Genomic DNA, 17852 nt, shown 5'->3' on the forward strand with positions numbered 1-17852 from the left:
CCAAACATAAAACAAGCTGCAGAAAATTCATATTATTTACACAATTTTGGTTTTATATTCATTTTTAAAAGTCTGCACTGTGAGTTTTCTTCTATTATAAACACATTCATCAGAATAAATGTGCTTGTGGTGTTAATACTGATAGACATTTTCATATTAAAAAAATGTTGGACAAACATGAAAACAGATGATGTGGAGGGTTGACTCATCCAGTCCATTAAATACATCCAGTTCACTTGTTTCTGTGAGGAGGAGTCAATGCAAAACTCAGATGTCTTCCACCTCTACTTATCTGACTGCAGAGAGGAGGACAGAGAACAGTGGACACACAGTTTAACATGATGGACTATAGGACAGGACTGCTGCTTTTAACTATCTGCTGGACAGGTGAAGATATTCACTGATCTTTATTTGAAATATTTTCATTCGAGCTGCCAAACTAACACATGACATGCATTTCTTTTTGGATTTCACAGGTGTTGATGGTCAGACTCTGACAGAATCTGAACCAGTGGTTAAAAGACCTGGAGAATCTCACAGATTGACCTGTACAGCCTCTGGATTCTCATTCAGCAGCTACTATATGGCCTGGATCAGACAGGCTCCTGGAAAAGGACTGGAGTGGATTGCGTGGATTCAGACTAACGGTGGTGAGATCTACTACTCTCAGTCAGTTCAGGGTCGGTTTACCATCTCCAGAGACAACAGCAGACAGCAGGTGTATCTGCAGATGAACAGTCTGAAGATTGAAGATTCTGCTGTTTATTATTGTGCTCGAGACTCACAGTGACTGGAGTTGGTTGAGCAGCTGTACAAAATCCTACCATACTTCTGTCAGGCAGGTAGAGCCAAAGCATGAAGTATTTTTTCTCAGTATCGACTTTATATTCTATATTTTAAACATTACATATAGTTTTTTTTTTAATAATGGCCACACAATGTCATGAAAAGTTTTATCACTAAATATTAAATACATAAAAACAACATTAAAAAAAAAGAAACAGTTGTTGATCAAAGGGGCCAAAGAATCAAAACAATCTGGTGTCAGAAATTAAACTTTCACAAACAGTAAACATTTCTACAAATAAAGACACAATCATGTCTGTACTTGATGTGGAATCTAAAGTGAGTCTTAACATGAGAGTGAAATCTGTCCTCATGGAGTCAAAGCAGAGACATCAGCAGAGACTGGAGAGACACCTCAACACCACCAACAACAAAGATATGTGGCAAGTGATCCAGAACATCACAGGCTACAAAAACAGGAGCGTCTCCATCATGTGAGGCCACGCTGTCCAGATGTGAAAAGAACCCTGCTGAGAGTGAACATGAGTAAAGCCTCAGGGCCTGATAACATCCCTGGTTGTGTACTAACAACATGTGTCAACTACCTAGTAGATGTCATCACTGACATCTTTTACATGTCAGTGTCACAGGAGAGAGTTTCCACCTGCTTCAAGACAGCCACCACGTCCTACCTAAAACAGTCTGCAGTGTCTCGTCTAAATCACTACTGTGCTTTGACACTCATCCCCATTCTAATGAAGAACTTTGACAAACTGCTTTTCTAACACACAAAGAAAAACATCCTCTTCTGCTCCCATAGCTCCGTTGGTAGAGCGTTCGCCCCATGTACTGAGGCTGTTGCTCCTCTGCAGCGCCTGTGACCCATTTACTGCATGTCATTCTCCCTCTCTCTACTCCCTTTCCTGTCTTATCTTCAGCTGTCCCTGTCCAAAATAAAGGCAAAAACCCAAAAAATAATCTTTAAAAAAAAAAAAGAAAAGAAAAACATCCTTACCAGTCTGGACCCTCAACAGTCTGCATCCAGAACCAACAGATCCACACAGGATGTCATAACCAGTGGACTACTACTACTACTACTACTACTACTACTACTACTACTACTACTACTACTACTACTATTACTACTATTACTTCTACTATTACTTCTACTACTACTACTACTTCTACTACTACTACTCCTATACATTGGTTTTAAAGAAAATGTTGTGTATTATATTTTTAACAATAAAGGTGAACTGTTGTGAAATAAAGGTCAGCATGATCAACAAAGTCTTGTTTGTTTATTACAGATTATATGCATTCAAGTTAATTTCATTTTCTCCCCTGATTATCTGTGCACCCTCTGCTGTGGCTCTACACCCCCCAGTGGGAACCACTGATTGTCTGTGTGTGTGTGTGTGTGTGTGTGTGTGTGTGTGTGTGTGTATGTGTGTCTCCTGTGAGTCTCACTGAGGCAGAGACACTGACAGTCTGATCACAGCACAGTAAGACAGTGACTCTAAATGGACAGAATGTGCAGCCTGAAGACACTGCTGTGTACTACTGTGCCAGAGAGACACAATAAGACAAACCATCAGCAGACCTGTTACAGTAAAGACAGAAACAGACACATTTAACAATGAAAAAGTAAAATGAATATCATGGTTCATTAGAATAAACAATTATGATAAAGGCATTTAAGCACCTTCTCTGTCTGACTCTCAATCTTCATGTGAATTAATGACAGCATTATTTCAGCTCACAAGAGTTTTCAAAAGCTCTTTACAACAAGAAATGAAACATAACTTCTTCAGTGTCTCTTCATTTTACATTTGTAATCTTTGAATAAAGTATAATAAAGATATAAGCATTTAATAAAAATAAAATGAGCCTAATTTTCCTTTGTCTCATAAGGAAGTGAACATGTGCCTGTGTTTATTAATTAGAAATTGTTCTACTCTGAATATTTTTTTACTGACATGTTGACTATTTTTAAATTGTACCATTATGTTAGATGTCTCACAGGCAGCCTTTGGTTTTAGTTCATGTAATATGAAAATAACTGAATCAATACTAAGATGAGTAACAACAAAATGTGGTATAATATGACATATGAACACAGAAAATCAACATTAAAACATGATGAACAACATTTGTTGATTCTTACTTGTTTTTTCCTCTTAAGATTTAAGATATTTTAAGGGTAATGTAAAATTAATAAACTGTTGTAAAATATATAACTTGTTGCAGACTGTGTCTAACAATGAAGGACAAACAACTTAAATTGTTTGTCAGCTTGTTGCACAAATTAAGAGACTCTTGGTGGAACAACTCATGTACAGTAAATATTCATTCTCTAATTTCACCAAACAATAACTGAGATCCAAGTCAAATCCACTTCTATACTGTGAGGAGGAGTCAATGCAAAACTCAGATGTCTTCCACCTCTACTTATCTGACTGCAGAGAGGAGGACAGAGAACAGTGGACACACAGTTTAACATGATGGACTATAGGACAGGACTGCTGCTTTTAACTATCTGCTGGACAGGTGAAAATATTCACTGATCTTTTTTTGACATATTTTTCTGTACTTCTAATGTAACACATGACAACCATATGTTTTGTGTCTTGACAGGTGTTGATGGTCAGACTCTGACAGAATCTGAACCAGTGGTTAAAAGACCTGGAGAATCTCACAGATTGACCTGTACAGCCTCTGGATTCACATTCAGCAGCTACAATATGGTCTGGATCAGACAGGCTCCTGGAAAAGGACTGGAGTGGATTGCCTGGATTGAAAATGATAATGACAGGAAATACTACTCTCAGTCAGTTCAGGGTCGGTTTACCATCTCCAGAGACATATATATATATATATTTATATATATAAAACTTGCCATCAGGCTGTCAGTGGAGTTCACAGCACGTCACTTTCAACATAAACCATGTTTTCTGTAGCTCTGCTGCTGCTGTTGGCAGCTGGATGTGAGTCTCTCTGGATTTGTCAAAGTCAACAGTTCTTCTTTTGCAGCAGAACTTGATCATTTGTTGCAAAACATTTTCTTCTTTTAACAGGTGTGAAGTGTGAACAGTTGACACAGCCAGCCTTTGTCTACAAAGACCTGCAGGTGGCAGCAGAACACATGAAGTCAGATGACACTAAGGAGAGAATGACAGAGCCTCTAAACACACACACATGCATGAACACTATGAAAGAAACAGTTAATATTGTGGTTTGTGACTTCCTGTTTCTCAGTGTTACATTTAACATGTGCTTTTCTACAACAACAATGATTAATAATGTTCCCATTATTGATTTTTAACAGCAGGTGTTGAGAATATATTTGGACACTCATTCATGATATAATCAGGATATGGATGAATCATCAAATACTGCTGAGAAGAATAAATAAACACATCAAATAAAAAAAACAAAAAACATTAGTGTTGAATACCTTGAAATCACCATGACTATACAAATGAAAATTGTAATCATGATGTAAAACGATGATTTAACACATATTGTTTCCAGAGATGTGAGATGTGTTGTGTTTCTGTGTGAGGAGGAGGAGTCAATGCAAAACTCTGATCTCTTCCATCTCTACATATGTGTTGCAGAGTGAAGGACAGAGACGAAATCACTGACATACACACTGTAGACTGGACAGAGACAACTGGCTTTTACAATGATCACACCTGATTATTTGCTTGTTTTTCTCATCCTGTCTATTAACTGGGCAGGTAAGAACAATGAGTGTTTTTCTGACAAACCTCCTGCTACAAAGACAATATGGCTGCATTACAGTAACTAATGATCTGTTTAACTGTCTGTACGTACTGAGGGTCAAACACTGACTGAGTCTGAACCAGCAGTTAAAAGACCTGGAGAATCTCACAGACTGACCTGCACATATTCAGGGTTCAGTAGTGATATTCATGCTGCATGGATCAGACAGGCTGCTGGGAAAGGACTGGAGTGGGTTGCCTGGATTCGGAGTGACAGTGGAGAGATCTACTACTCTCAGTCATTTCGGGGTCAGTTTACCATCTCCAGAGACAACAGCAGACAGCAGGTGTATCTGCAGATGAACAGTCTGAAGACTGAAGATTCTGCTGTTTATTATTGTGCTCGACACTCACAGTGACTGGAGTTGGTTGAGCAGCTGTACAAAATCCTACAGGACTCATCTTTAGTAAGCCAATAGATGGATCAAGTTATGTTTTTAGTCTTTTTTTTAAACAAACAATTATTAAAACCCTGAGAAAGATCATCATTAGAAAATAGTGTTTGCTATTTATATTTTAATTTGTACAGTGTTTCTCTTTTTATATTTCTTCTTGTTTATATTCCAACTTTTAGGATTTCCTTCTGTCTCTGTGGCTCCTATTTTGCAGCATGTCGGTTCTTTGAAAACTAATGTCACACTGAATGAAACACATTTCATCATCGATAAATATGTATTTGTCAGAGTGTTGGGACAGTTTATCATGACTTGCAGTAATGTCTCTATTTTTAAGACAACAGCCTCACTGTAATTACAACATTAACTTATCAAGAGTTAAGGCATAAACATACATTAAATCAAATCATAGTGATGCTACAAGTGAGTATTTTCTTCATGATTTTACATCACTCACAGAATACCAGAGAACTAAACACAAATTACTTGAATTTAATTTGAAAAGAGAAAAATATTTGATCTGACAGTGAACTTGACTAATCAGAACATAAATAGAAAGCTGAAATGTCCACAATCCAAAATATATTCAGAACATTTATTAACTTATATAAAACTCCAGATCATTCATATTATTGTAAATATTTTACACAAATTGAAACATGTCAGACAAATGTCAAAGCAGCTGACTTAGAGGACTCTGAATTCCCCAGTTAAATATCTCCAGTCCAGCTGTTTCCTCCCTGTGAGGAGGAGTCAATGCAAAACTCAGATGTCTTCCACCTCTACTTATCTGACTGCAGAGAGGAGGACAGAGAACAGTGGACACACAGTTTAACATGATGGACTATAGGACAGGACTGCTGCTTTTAACTATCTGCTGGACAGGTGAAGATATTCACTGATCTTTATTTGACATATTTTCATTTTTGTTGCCAACATAATGCATGACATCTTCTGTGTCTTGACAGGTGTTGATGGTCAGACTCTGACAGAATCTGAACCAGTGGTTAAAAGACCTGGAGAATCTCACAGATTGACCTGTACAGCCTCTGGATTCACATTCAGTGACTACAGCATGCACTGGATCAGACAGGCTCCTGGAAAAGGACTGGAGTGGATCGCTTATATCAGATCTGACAGTAGCCTCATCTACTACTCTCAGTCAGTTCAGGGTCGGTTTACCATCTCCAGAGACAACAGCAGACAGCAGGTGTATCTGCAGATGAACAGTCTGAAGACTGAAGATTCTGCTGTTTATTATTGTGCTCGACACTCACAGTGACTGGAGTTGGTTGAGCAGCTGTACAAAATCCTACAGGACTCATACTTCAGGCTGGTTGACTTCAACCATTAGATCAACCATTTGCTGTTTTATAATCTATTCTACTCTACTTTTACAGTTTTTCTAAGTCACTTAGGTACATTTCTCAGATCAGAATTGAAATTCTCAAAACTACTTGTTCAATCTTTATATCATTGTGTCACTTGTGCACATCAAAAAAGCAGTTTCTCATTTCTTTGAACAAGTTGCAAATGCTTTGGTACATCCATGCAAATGATTATGGACAATTCTCTGCTGTTTCCTACATTATCAATTGCTTATGTCATGTTGATCAAAATGTATTATAATAGGTCTCTATTGAATAGTCTCACCCCTCACAACATTTAGACATTAGTTCATCACATAAGTCTTTACATGCAAAACGGTTGAACAATTTGTCATAATATGTCAAGCATGTTTCTATACATTTCCATTAGACCTGAATTGGTAAATTGCTCCCAGGGAATCTTGACTTTGTCTAACAAAGGGAAATGTGTGAAGCATTAGATCAACCAATGATCAACCAGTTTTCTGAAATAGCTCAAAGGTGCATCTCATGAACCATCAACTGGCAAGTATATATATAGCTGGAGCACAACACAATGTTACAATGTCTGACAATGAAAGGACAAGGAATTGGACGGGGTCAACAGCCAGAGAGAAGAAGAAGAAGAAGAGGAGTGAGGCTGCGTGGTGGAGGAGTTGGGAGGCAAAACACAGGAAGAGGCAGAAGAGGCCGAGGACAAATGTGCATTTTTGATGAGATAAGAGCCACACTTGTAGACCATGATCTCAATCATGGGCTTATAATGGCCGAGGCTGGTCGAAGGGTGCAGCCAAATGTTGGGAGAACAACTGTGTCCTCAATCATTCAGACTTTTCGTCGACAGAACAGGTATGTAATCTAACAATAGGCACTGTACAGTAATACTGTATACTTTCTGTAATGGATCATACAATATTACAGTATTCCACTTGGATTTTACAATATACAGTAAGTTTACTTTATACAGTGACATTTTATCTTACTTAATTTTGTGTTTTGCATTACTATATTTTTTCCTCATAGGACTGCAAGACAACTTCACAGGGGTGGCAGAGGGCCCCTTTTCACACCTGAACAGGAGGAGGCTATTTGCACCATGGTTGTAGAAAACAATGCCATAAGACTAAGGGAGATAAATAGTGCCATTATAGAGGACAACAACATCTTTGAAAACATCCAAACAGTCAGCATCTCAACCACTGACAGGGTGCTGAAAAGACACCAAATGAATATGAAGCAGCTGTACACTGTTCCATTTGAAAGAAACGGTGAAAGAGTGAAGGAGCTGCGCTACCAGTATGTACAGGTAAAACATGTATGAGCATGCAGTAACCGTCCCTCACAGTAAACAGTACAACATCGTATAGTGATATACAGTACAGTAAGTGTGACCTTTACACAGTTGCTATGGCTGTAGAAAAGAAGATGCAATATGTGCTGTATACATTTGATGTAACTGTATCTTGTCCAAAATGAAAATGCATGTAATCCATAAAACTCATTTTGTGTCTTCTGGATATAGCGTATAATGGAACTGCAAGCAAGTGACCCACTGCACAACTTCATCTACATGGATGAGGCTGGCTTCAACCTAACGAAACATAGAAGGCGTGGTCGAAATATCATCGGCCACAGAGCTACAGTTGATGTGCCAGGCCAACGGGGCGGGAACATAACCATGGGTGCTGCTGTCTCTGAGAATGGTGTGCTAACGCATATTCCCATTATTGGGCCATACAATACAGAGCGTCTTGTCACCTTTTTAGACGCTCTCTACAGGGATCTCATCCCTGAACAAGAGAGGGGTCAGATAGGAGATGACTTGCCAAAGTACGTGATAGTTTGGGACAATGTCAGTTTCCATCGCTCCAACATCATCAGGCAATGGTTTGCAACCCACAACAGAATGCTGATGGAGTTCCTCTCACCCTACTCCCCATTCCTTAACCCCATTGAGGAATTTTTCTCAGCATGGAGATGGAAAGTATATGATCGGCAGCCACATACACAGATGACCCTTCTGGCTGCCATGGATGCAGCATGTGATGACATCACAGCAGATGCCTGCAGAGGCTGGATAAGACACTCTAAAAGATTCTTTCCATGCTGCATCGCAAGAGAAGATATTTGTTATGATGTGGATGAGAATTTGTGGCCCAACAGACAGGAATGTCAGGAGGTGTAGGAAGACTGCAATGTAATTCCTGCAGCATTGCATATACAGTTTTCCCTAAGGAGACTGTCCTATGTTCGCATTTCTACTGTTATTTTTTTTGTTTTTTTCTTTGTGCTATGGAGTGCTGTCTTTTCCTTTCTGTATCACAATGACATGGTCTGTCAACAAATTACAGTACAAACAGTAAAAACGTAAATGTGAATCTTGTCCAGTCTCTTGCAATCAATCTCCCACATACATTAAGGTGTAACTTACAATTTACAATAATTGTCATCAAAACTTTAGCCATAGTTTACATCAGAACATCCCTCCAGAGTACACTGTTATGTTGACAACATGACTAAGCAATTTGACTGTCTTATCTGTACACAATGACTTGTCATTCTGATGGCACTGACATGTTCATTGACACAGATATTTACTTTTGAGAGATGAACTAAAGATTTTGAGCAAGAGACTGGCTTTTGCAGGTAATCCATGGTGTTTTGCTATTTGTACGAATTGTTTTGAGAAATGCACTTACTGTTTTGCCAATGTCGAGGATGATTCGAGAAATGTACCAAAGCGACTGAGAAAAATTGTAATAACCATTAAACACTAAAAGTGTATCTGTAATGATCACTTCCTCACAAAACAGCAAAGGACAAAACAATCATCTGAAATCACTTTCCAGATGTGATAAATACCAACACTACATGTTCACATTTCAGACACATTTACATTTAATTGCCACCTAAAGTTGGTCACAATATGAGTGAAAAATAATGCATTTCCTTTTAAAAAACACTAGATGGCAGCCTTTGTCCAGTTTGTCTCTCATCTGTCTCTATAAGGACTTGGAGGAAAAACTGTCTTCCTTTCTCATGTTTCCTGTCTGAGCAGTGATCCGCCTCACTGAATTGACACATCAGATTTTAAATGAAAGTGTACAGCACACATTCTTACTCTGTCTCACAAATAAACATTTTGTAAAAAAAAATCAACTGTCAAATATGTTGGAAATCATTTGTAAAAGGTAGGCCAGGCAACACTGTTTTCTTCTTAAATCTTAAAAAGAGTCAACATGCTCAGTCCAGGAGTTTGTCAGTTCACCTGGTTACTTCTGACTTCACTTCAGATGTGCTCATTCACATTTATTGCAGGAGACAACAGAGTTGCTCTGATGTCAACACAATTATTGGCAGGAGGGGAACTCAGAGTGTGTCTCAAACTTTTGGACTTATTTTCACTCCCAGGGGTGCCGCCAGAAGGGGGGGAGTTAGGACGATTCTAAGGGCCCGGGCCTGACAGGGGGCCCTTTGAGGGCTATCAATATTATTTTAATAGAATTATCTATCTAATCTATCAGGGGGCCCAGGATGGCGGTGCCCCTGTTCACTGTTGTGTCTCAACTCCTCTGCAGCAGTGACCCAAGAAGAAATCGTGGCTCTGTGGATCAGCCAGATGAGAGCTCCACTCAGCTCTCAGTTCTTCTGCTTCAAACTGAATCTCTGTGCTTTGAAATGTAGTTTCTAACCTCTGTCCCTGTTTGTATTTTCAGGTATCTGATCTTTTACACACAGCTGATGTCTGTCAGTCCATGCTCACTTGCACTTGTCTTGTTAAACTGTTGTATGCAGACATGAAGCACATGCTGCTCGTCTGGTTGGAGGAGCTGAGGACGGAGAAAACAAAACTAAACTCAGATGAGACTAAACAATCAACCATCTTTAGGTTTTCTACCTACTGCAGCTTTAAGGTTCTAGTTTTATATTAAAAACTTCATTAAAATATTCACTTTAGGGGTATGATTATAACTATAATATAACTATTGTCTAACTTTTTACATTATATAGACTGTGCTTAATAATGAAGGGTGACCAACTAAACTAATGTATTTGTCAACCTGTTGCACAAATCATGCTGAGAAATGACTCATGTATAGTAAACATTCATTCTCCAGTTTCACCAAACAGTAACTGAGATCCAAGTCAAATCCACTTCCACACTGTGAGGAGGAGTCAATGCAAAACTCAGATGTCTTCCACCTCTACTTATCTGACTGCAGAGAGGAGGACAGAGAACAGTGGACACACAGTTTAACATGATGGACTATAGGACAGGACTGCTGCTTTTAACTATCTGCTGGACAGGTGAAAATATTCACTGATCTTGTTTTGCAGTTATAACCTCAGTTTTCAACTTAATTCACATAATATTCTTTTGTGTCTTGACAGGTGTTGATGGTCAGACTCTGACAGAATCTGAACCAGTGGTTAAAAGACCTGGAGAATCTCACAGATTGACCTGTACAACATCTGGATTCACATTCAGTGACTATGGGATGGACTGGATCAGACAGGCTCCTGGAAAAGGACTGCAGTGGATTGCTTATATGTACACTAGTAGCAGCATCTCCTACTCTCAGTCAGTTCAGGGTCGGTTTACCATCTCCAGAGACGACAGCAGACAGCAGGTGTATCTGCAGATGAACAGTCTGAAGACTGAAGATTCTGCTGTTTATTATTGTGCTCGAGACTCACAGTGACATAAGAGGAAGAAACTCTGTACAAAAACTCAACATGTCAAAACAAGTCAAAACTTTTCTTTCTGCTTTTCACATTAACATAAATTAACATTCAACATCATGAACACACTCAGAAAACCAAAGTTTCAATAAAACTGCTTCATTGCTGTTCTCCAACATGTAGCTGAGACTGGAAACAATAAATATTCTGTCTGTGTGAAAAAAATATGTTTTCATTTGCTTTTGTTAACCAATGTTGGAAAGTCTGTGAATTATAAAACTCAGTCAAAAAAAACAACAAAAAAACAAAAAACATTTTCTTCCAGGTGAGGCAAAATAAATGTTCACATCACAGTTCTAAGCTATGACTGCTTGTGACAGAACAGTTGATCCTTCTTTTATAGTCTGTCAGTGTCCTTCTCTATGCAAAGTGAACTTCCTCACAGTCTGATATAAAGACCTGATATCATGCTGTCAGTTGCAGCAGAAGAAGAGAAGCTCCCATCAGATCACCTTCAATACCAACCATGTTCTCTGTAGCTCTGCTGCTGCTGCTGGCTGCTGGATCCTGTGAGTCTCACTGAGGCAGAGACACTGACAGTCTGATCACAGCACACTGACTGATCACTGTTATTACACTGATTCAATATTCAACATGTTTTCCTCCACAGGTGTCAAGTGTGAACAGTTGACACAGCCAGCCTCTGTGACTGTGCAGCCAGGTCAACGTCTGACCATCACCTGTCAGGTCTCTTATTCTGTTAGCAGCTACGTCACATCTTGGATCAGACAGCCTGCAGGGAAAAGACTGGAGTGGATCATCAGCGGAGGTGTTGGATGGACCACATACACCAAAGATTCACTGAAGAACAAGTTCAGCATCAACTCAGACTCTTCCAGCAACACAGTGACTCTAAATGGACAGAATGTGCAGCCTGAAGACACTGCTGTGTATTACTGTGCCAGAGAGACACAATAAGACAAACCATCAGTAGACCTGAACAAAAACCCCTCAGTGTCTGAACACTTGTAACATGAAGCCACCAGAGGAGGAGCCCTCAGACCACTAATGATTTCAACACCAGCTCACTGTTACAGTAAAGACAGAAACAGACACATTGAACAATGAAAAAGTCAAAGGAATATAACACATTTTATTATAATATACAAAAATATTTATAATATTGAATACAGGGGACATTTTTCTTCTCTGTCTGACTCACAATGTTATTGCAAATTAATGATGGAATTGTCACAGCATTGAATCTAAAAAGAAATGAAACACAACAGAAATTCATACTCAGTGGAAAATATGCACATTGATGGCATTCATGGGGTTATTTTGTGATATGAAAATGGTTTGGCTTATGAACACTTTGAGAAAATATCAACTGTAACACAATGAACATTTTTTAGGTGTTTATTTGTATTTGAATGTAATTTAATGCTCATTTTGAGAGTATCATAAAATCGATAGCCTATTGTCTTCACATGTTGAAATTTGGTAATGCTGTTGATACTCAGATATTTTATTAAAATGAAATTAAAACTGACAGCCAAATAAATCCATTGACTTGGAGGAATGACTCCTGAGCACTGACTCTCCCATTTCACAAAACACTAAATTAAAGTCAAATTTAGTCTAATTCTCTCCTCCCTGTGAGGAGGAGTCAATGCAAAACTCAGATGTCTTCCACCTCTACTTATCTGACTGCAGAGAGGACAGAGAACAGTGGACACACAGTTTAACATGATGGACTATAGGACAGGACTGCTGCTTTTAACTATCTGCTGGACAGGTGAAGATATTCACTGATCTTGCTTTGCAGTTCTAACAACAGTTTTCAACTTAATTCACTTAATAGTTCTTCTGTGTCTTGACAGGTGTTAATGGTCAGACTCTGACAGAATCTGAACCAGTGGTTAAAAGACCTGGAGAATCTCACAGATTGACCTGTACAGCCTCTGGATTCACATTGAGCAGCTACTGGATGGTCTGGAACAGACAGGCTCCTGGAAAAGGACTGGAGTGGATCGCGTTTGTACACACAGGCAGCACATCTACCTCTTACTCCCAGTCAGTCCGAGGTAGATTCACCATCTCCAGAGACGACTCCAGCAGTAAACTCTATCTACAGATGAACAGTCTGAAGACTGAGGACACAGCAGTGTATTACTGTGCCAGAGGAGACACAGTGAGAGACAATAATAGGACAGTCAGTCAAAAACTACTTCCTCTATTTACCACCACTGAAAACTTTCTTCAGTATCACCTCTTCAGGTTCAAGATTCAGCTTTATTGTCATTATACAATACATGATTTCACAATTCAGTGCTAGACATGAAGAAACATACATTAACATATATTTAAAAAATTAATTAGAATGAAAACAAATAATAAATTACAACATAAAACTAAATTATGTTTATAAGGAAGATATACAGTTGCACATGAAAACAGGTCAAAAAGGATTTGTTAATCATTGCATTCTGTTTTTAGTTACGTTATTACATTTATTGACTTTTATGTTTGGGGCGGCAGTAACTCAGTCTGTAAGGACTTGGCTTGGGAAAAGTACAGAGTGGACTAGTTTCTGGAGAGATGCCACTTTACCTCCTGGGCACCAAACCCCCAGCTGCTCTGGCTCACCTGTTCCTGGGCAGCATCCATCACTCTACCAGCTCTCCACAAAATGCATGTGCATGTGTGTATACAAGGCTACGTGTGTGTAATATAACTAATGAAGTGATAAAAAATGATTTTATACCAAGGGGCATTAATAAAGTAGGTTCTTCTTTTTCTTCTTTGTCTTTACACAATGTCACAACTTCTGTGGAACTGGGGTTGTATTGGAAGATGTTGCAGGGTTTGAAATTCAGAATGAGTGTAGAAAAAAACAATTGAATAATTGAAAAAATGATCAGAAAGGTCAAAACTTTTGTACATCTGTTTTATTTTGCTTTACATGACATGTCACTGTTTTAAATATGTTTATATACTGTAAATACACACTACATACTCTTCTATTCATTGCACTGCAGAGTGATTTATTTTCTTTAATCTAAACCAACTTAATCTGAACTATGTCAGGTCTGTTCATTTTGTGAAGAGGTCCAATATCCAGTTGCAGGCTGTGGTTCTCAAACCCAGAGAGTTCAGATCATCAGTCAGTTTCATGGGGGAGATTATGTTCAATCCTGACCTGAAGTCAGTAGACATCATTCTGGTGAAGGTGTTGTTCTCCTCAAGGTGAGTGAAGACTGAGTCCAGGTCAGTGGAAATGACATCCTGTGAGGATCTGTTGGTACTGACTGCAGACTGGTGAGGGTCCAGGCTGACTGGGATGTTGAACCAGTTTCTCAAAGCACTTCATCAGAAAGGGGGTGAGAGCAAAAGGACAGTAGTCGTTCAGACTTATAGGCACTGAAGATTTTGTAGATACAGGGACTATATTTCAACTGTGATGAAGCAATACTAATATTGATCATGATGAATGTTTATTTCTGATGAGTGATTGACTAAATGTTTATCTAGTGTTTGAGTGTTGATTTGTTTAGCAACTGATCAGACAAAGACTGTAGATTATTTGTATGATTATAAATGTTCTCATGTCCTGTCCATCATACTCAAAGTGACTAACAGATACCAAGATGAATTATGGTTTAACTAATCTGAGTAAACATTGGACATTGTCAAATATCTGAACTAAGATTAACATGTTTGTATAATTTGGATTCTTGTGTTTGTGTTTTTAATAGTGACAGACTTTTGACCCAAATTGACTAAAGAAAACTCAAGAACATAAACATGTATATCAATGAATCAAGAATTCAATGAATCTTATAATTAACATAACTAGATCAGATATGGCCATAACACTTAATTCATATTAGTTCATATTATGTGTGATAATGTTTCTAACATGTTGAGACAATCAGCTACATGAAAACATGAAGACAAAATAAATGATATAATTAAAGTGTAACAGAGCATCTGTACATGAGCCGCTCCCTCCTCGTGATATCCTGATGCAAATCTTCAGTATAAACAGGTTCTGGATGAAACACCAACCAAATACATCTAATTTGGATAAAATTAAACATTACTGTTGAACACCTTGAAATTGTTATAACTATAAAAATGATAATTCTATTCATGTTGTAAAATTATTATCTGAAATGTAATTTTCCAGATTATATATACTGAATATTCAGGGTTCAGTAGTGATATTGATGCTGCATAGATCAGACAGGCTGCTGGAAAAGGACTGGAGTGGATTGCATGGATTCAGAGTGACAGTAGCAGCACCTACTACTCTCAGTCAGTTCAGGGTCGGTTTACCATCTCCAGAGACAACAGCAGACAGCAGGTGTATCTGCAGATGAACAGTCTGAAGACTAAAGATTCTGCTGTTTATTATTGTGCTCGAGACTCACAGTGACACAGGAGGAAGAAACTCTGTACAAAAACTCACCAAATTAAACCAAGACTACTTAAGACTACATTATTCACTGGATCAGACAGAGAGCAGGGAGAGCTCTGGAGTGGATTGGGTGGATAAACACAAACACAAACACTCCAACCTATGCCAGCTCCTTTCAAAACCGTTTCAGTTTTACTCAAGACGTGTCCAGCAGCACTCAGTACCTGGAGGTCAAGAGCCTGACAGCAGAAGATTCTGCTGTTTACTTCTGTGCTCGATTACACAGTGAGTGAAGACAGTGGAGCAGCTGCACAAAAACCTCCACACACAACAAACAGCAATGAGATCTGAATGACATCTGGGTTTCCTCAACATCTGCAAAAGCACATTGACATGTCCACATTAGATTTCTATGAATGTTACTGTAAACATGTTTATTCTTTTTGTTTCATCACCCAGCACCAGCCTATATAAGTTAAGATATTATCATGGTTCTGACCTCACTGGTCATGACCTCACAGATGATGTCACACTTCTTAGGAATTATTGTGTTCTGTGACCTCACAGATGATGTCACAGTTAAAATATCGTCATCATCACAGCGTTCTGTTTTGATGGCACACATACATTACACACACACACACACACACACAAAGAGATAGAGCGCTGATGACATCATCACAACATTCTGTTTTGATGCCACACATACATTACACACACACACACACACACACATACACACACACACACAGATAGAGCACTGATGACATCATCACAACATTCTGTTTTGATGCCACACACACACACACACACACACACACAGATAGAGCACTGATGACATCATCACAACACTTTGTTTTGATGGCACACATACATTACACACACACACACACACACACATACACACACACACACACAGATAGAGCACTGATGACATCATCACAACATTCTGTTTTGATGGCACACATACATTACACACACACACACACACACACACACACACACACACACAGATAGAGCACTGATGACATCATCACAACATTCTGTTTTGATGGCACACATACATTACACACACACACACAAACACACATACACACACACACACACACACACAGATAGAGCACTGATGACATCATCACAACATTCTCTTTTGATGCCACACACACACACACACACACACACACACACACACACACACACACACACACACACACACACACAGAGAGAGAGAGAACACTGATGACATCATCACAGCATTCTGTTTTGATGGCACACAACATGGCATTTATTTCAGTGATCACTTTGAAAAAATTGCGGCCAAAGACCAGTTTGTTTATTCTTCATTGTTCTTCGACACGTCGACATGGAGAAAAGGGAGAAGGTAAATAACAGATGGGCCAACAATGAATGACCGATGATACATGCATCTTCTAGAGATGGATCGTATGGATGTGTCATCCTGGAGGAGCTGGACTACCTGTGCAACCTGAATGGGCTGCTGGTACTGCCTCATGCTACCAGTAGTGACAAGGACACTAGGAAAATGTAAAACTGAGAAAAATCATTCAGGAAGGATAAGGAGAGAGAAATGGTCTGAGGCACCATCTGCAAAAACATTCTCTTTTTGGGGTTTGTCTTGTCTTTGCTTCTCCTGTCTACCTGTTGTCACTTTCATTTGCACCAAAGCAGGTGAACCTGATTCACAATCACTTACACTTCATGACAGGACAGATCAATATCCCAGAAGTGTAACTGACTTGGTGTCATGCTGTGACAATTAAAGAGACAGTTCACCCAAAAATGAAATTTCACTCCATATCTACTCACCCCTGCTGATGTGAGGATGGGTGAAGATCTCCAGTTCACAAAACATTGTAGACAGGTGGTTTTGTGCCATTAAATACATAGTGATATGTGGATGGAGAGTTTTTTCACTGCCTATTTGACAAGGAATGTCATTTGGTTTTATTTCTACTGGATTTTAAAAACTTCTTTGTTGTGTCCTGTTCTCATGTCTCACTTCAACTACTGGCTACAGTACTACACTGCTCCTACAACTACTGGTGGTACTGCTTTATTTGAACTGTGAGCTTTCAGAAAACGTGCAGATGTATGGATGAAATGAACACAGAGTACAGACAGAAGCCTCCATCCTTTTCCATATGCATATCTAACATGGAGAATAAATGGGCCTTTAGGGATTGTGCCATGATGCAGCAGTGGCGTATTTATTTTATGCTCATCTCATCTATCAGACTAAATTCTGTCATTAAGTTGAATTCTCCTCTCTTTGTTGGTAAGTTTTGGTTGGCTCTTATTAGAGGACAGAGTACGAACTATTTGCCTGATCAGGTTTTGCCTCCACAGCCCTTTGTTAAGGATGAATATAATGAATAAATTTGTGTGTCTG

General features: G+C 38.9%; 1 protein-coding gene and 1 gene segment (V, D, J or C); both read left to right on the plus strand.

Annotated features, from left to right (window-relative positions):
• The first annotated feature begins 7388 nt into the window (after window positions 1-7388).
• On the plus strand, window positions 7389-8521 carry LOC146310001 (uncharacterized). The gene is made up of 2 exons (XM_084744219.1): window positions 7389-7642; window positions 7859-8521. The coding sequence occupies exons 1-2, from the start codon at window positions 7433-7435 to the stop codon at window positions 8519-8521; spliced, it is 873 nt and encodes a 290-aa protein (XP_084600345.1). The 5' UTR covers window positions 7389-7432.
• Window positions 8522-11545: 3024 nt separating this feature from the next.
• Window positions 11546-11997, plus strand: LOC146310002 (Ig heavy chain V region 914-like). The segment is given in 2 exon segments: window positions 11546-11588; window positions 11690-11997. Coding segments are annotated over 2 exon segments (351 nt in total).
• The last annotated feature ends 5855 nt before the right edge of the window (window positions 11998-17852 follow it).

The sequence above is a fragment of the Lutjanus erythropterus genome, chromosome 19 (genome assembly GCF_056507025.1).
Source record: "Lutjanus erythropterus isolate fLutEry1 chromosome 19, fLutEry1.hap2, whole genome shotgun sequence".
In the NCBI taxonomy this organism is placed as follows: Eukaryota; Metazoa; Chordata; class Actinopteri; order Lutjaniformes; family Lutjanidae; genus Lutjanus; species Lutjanus erythropterus.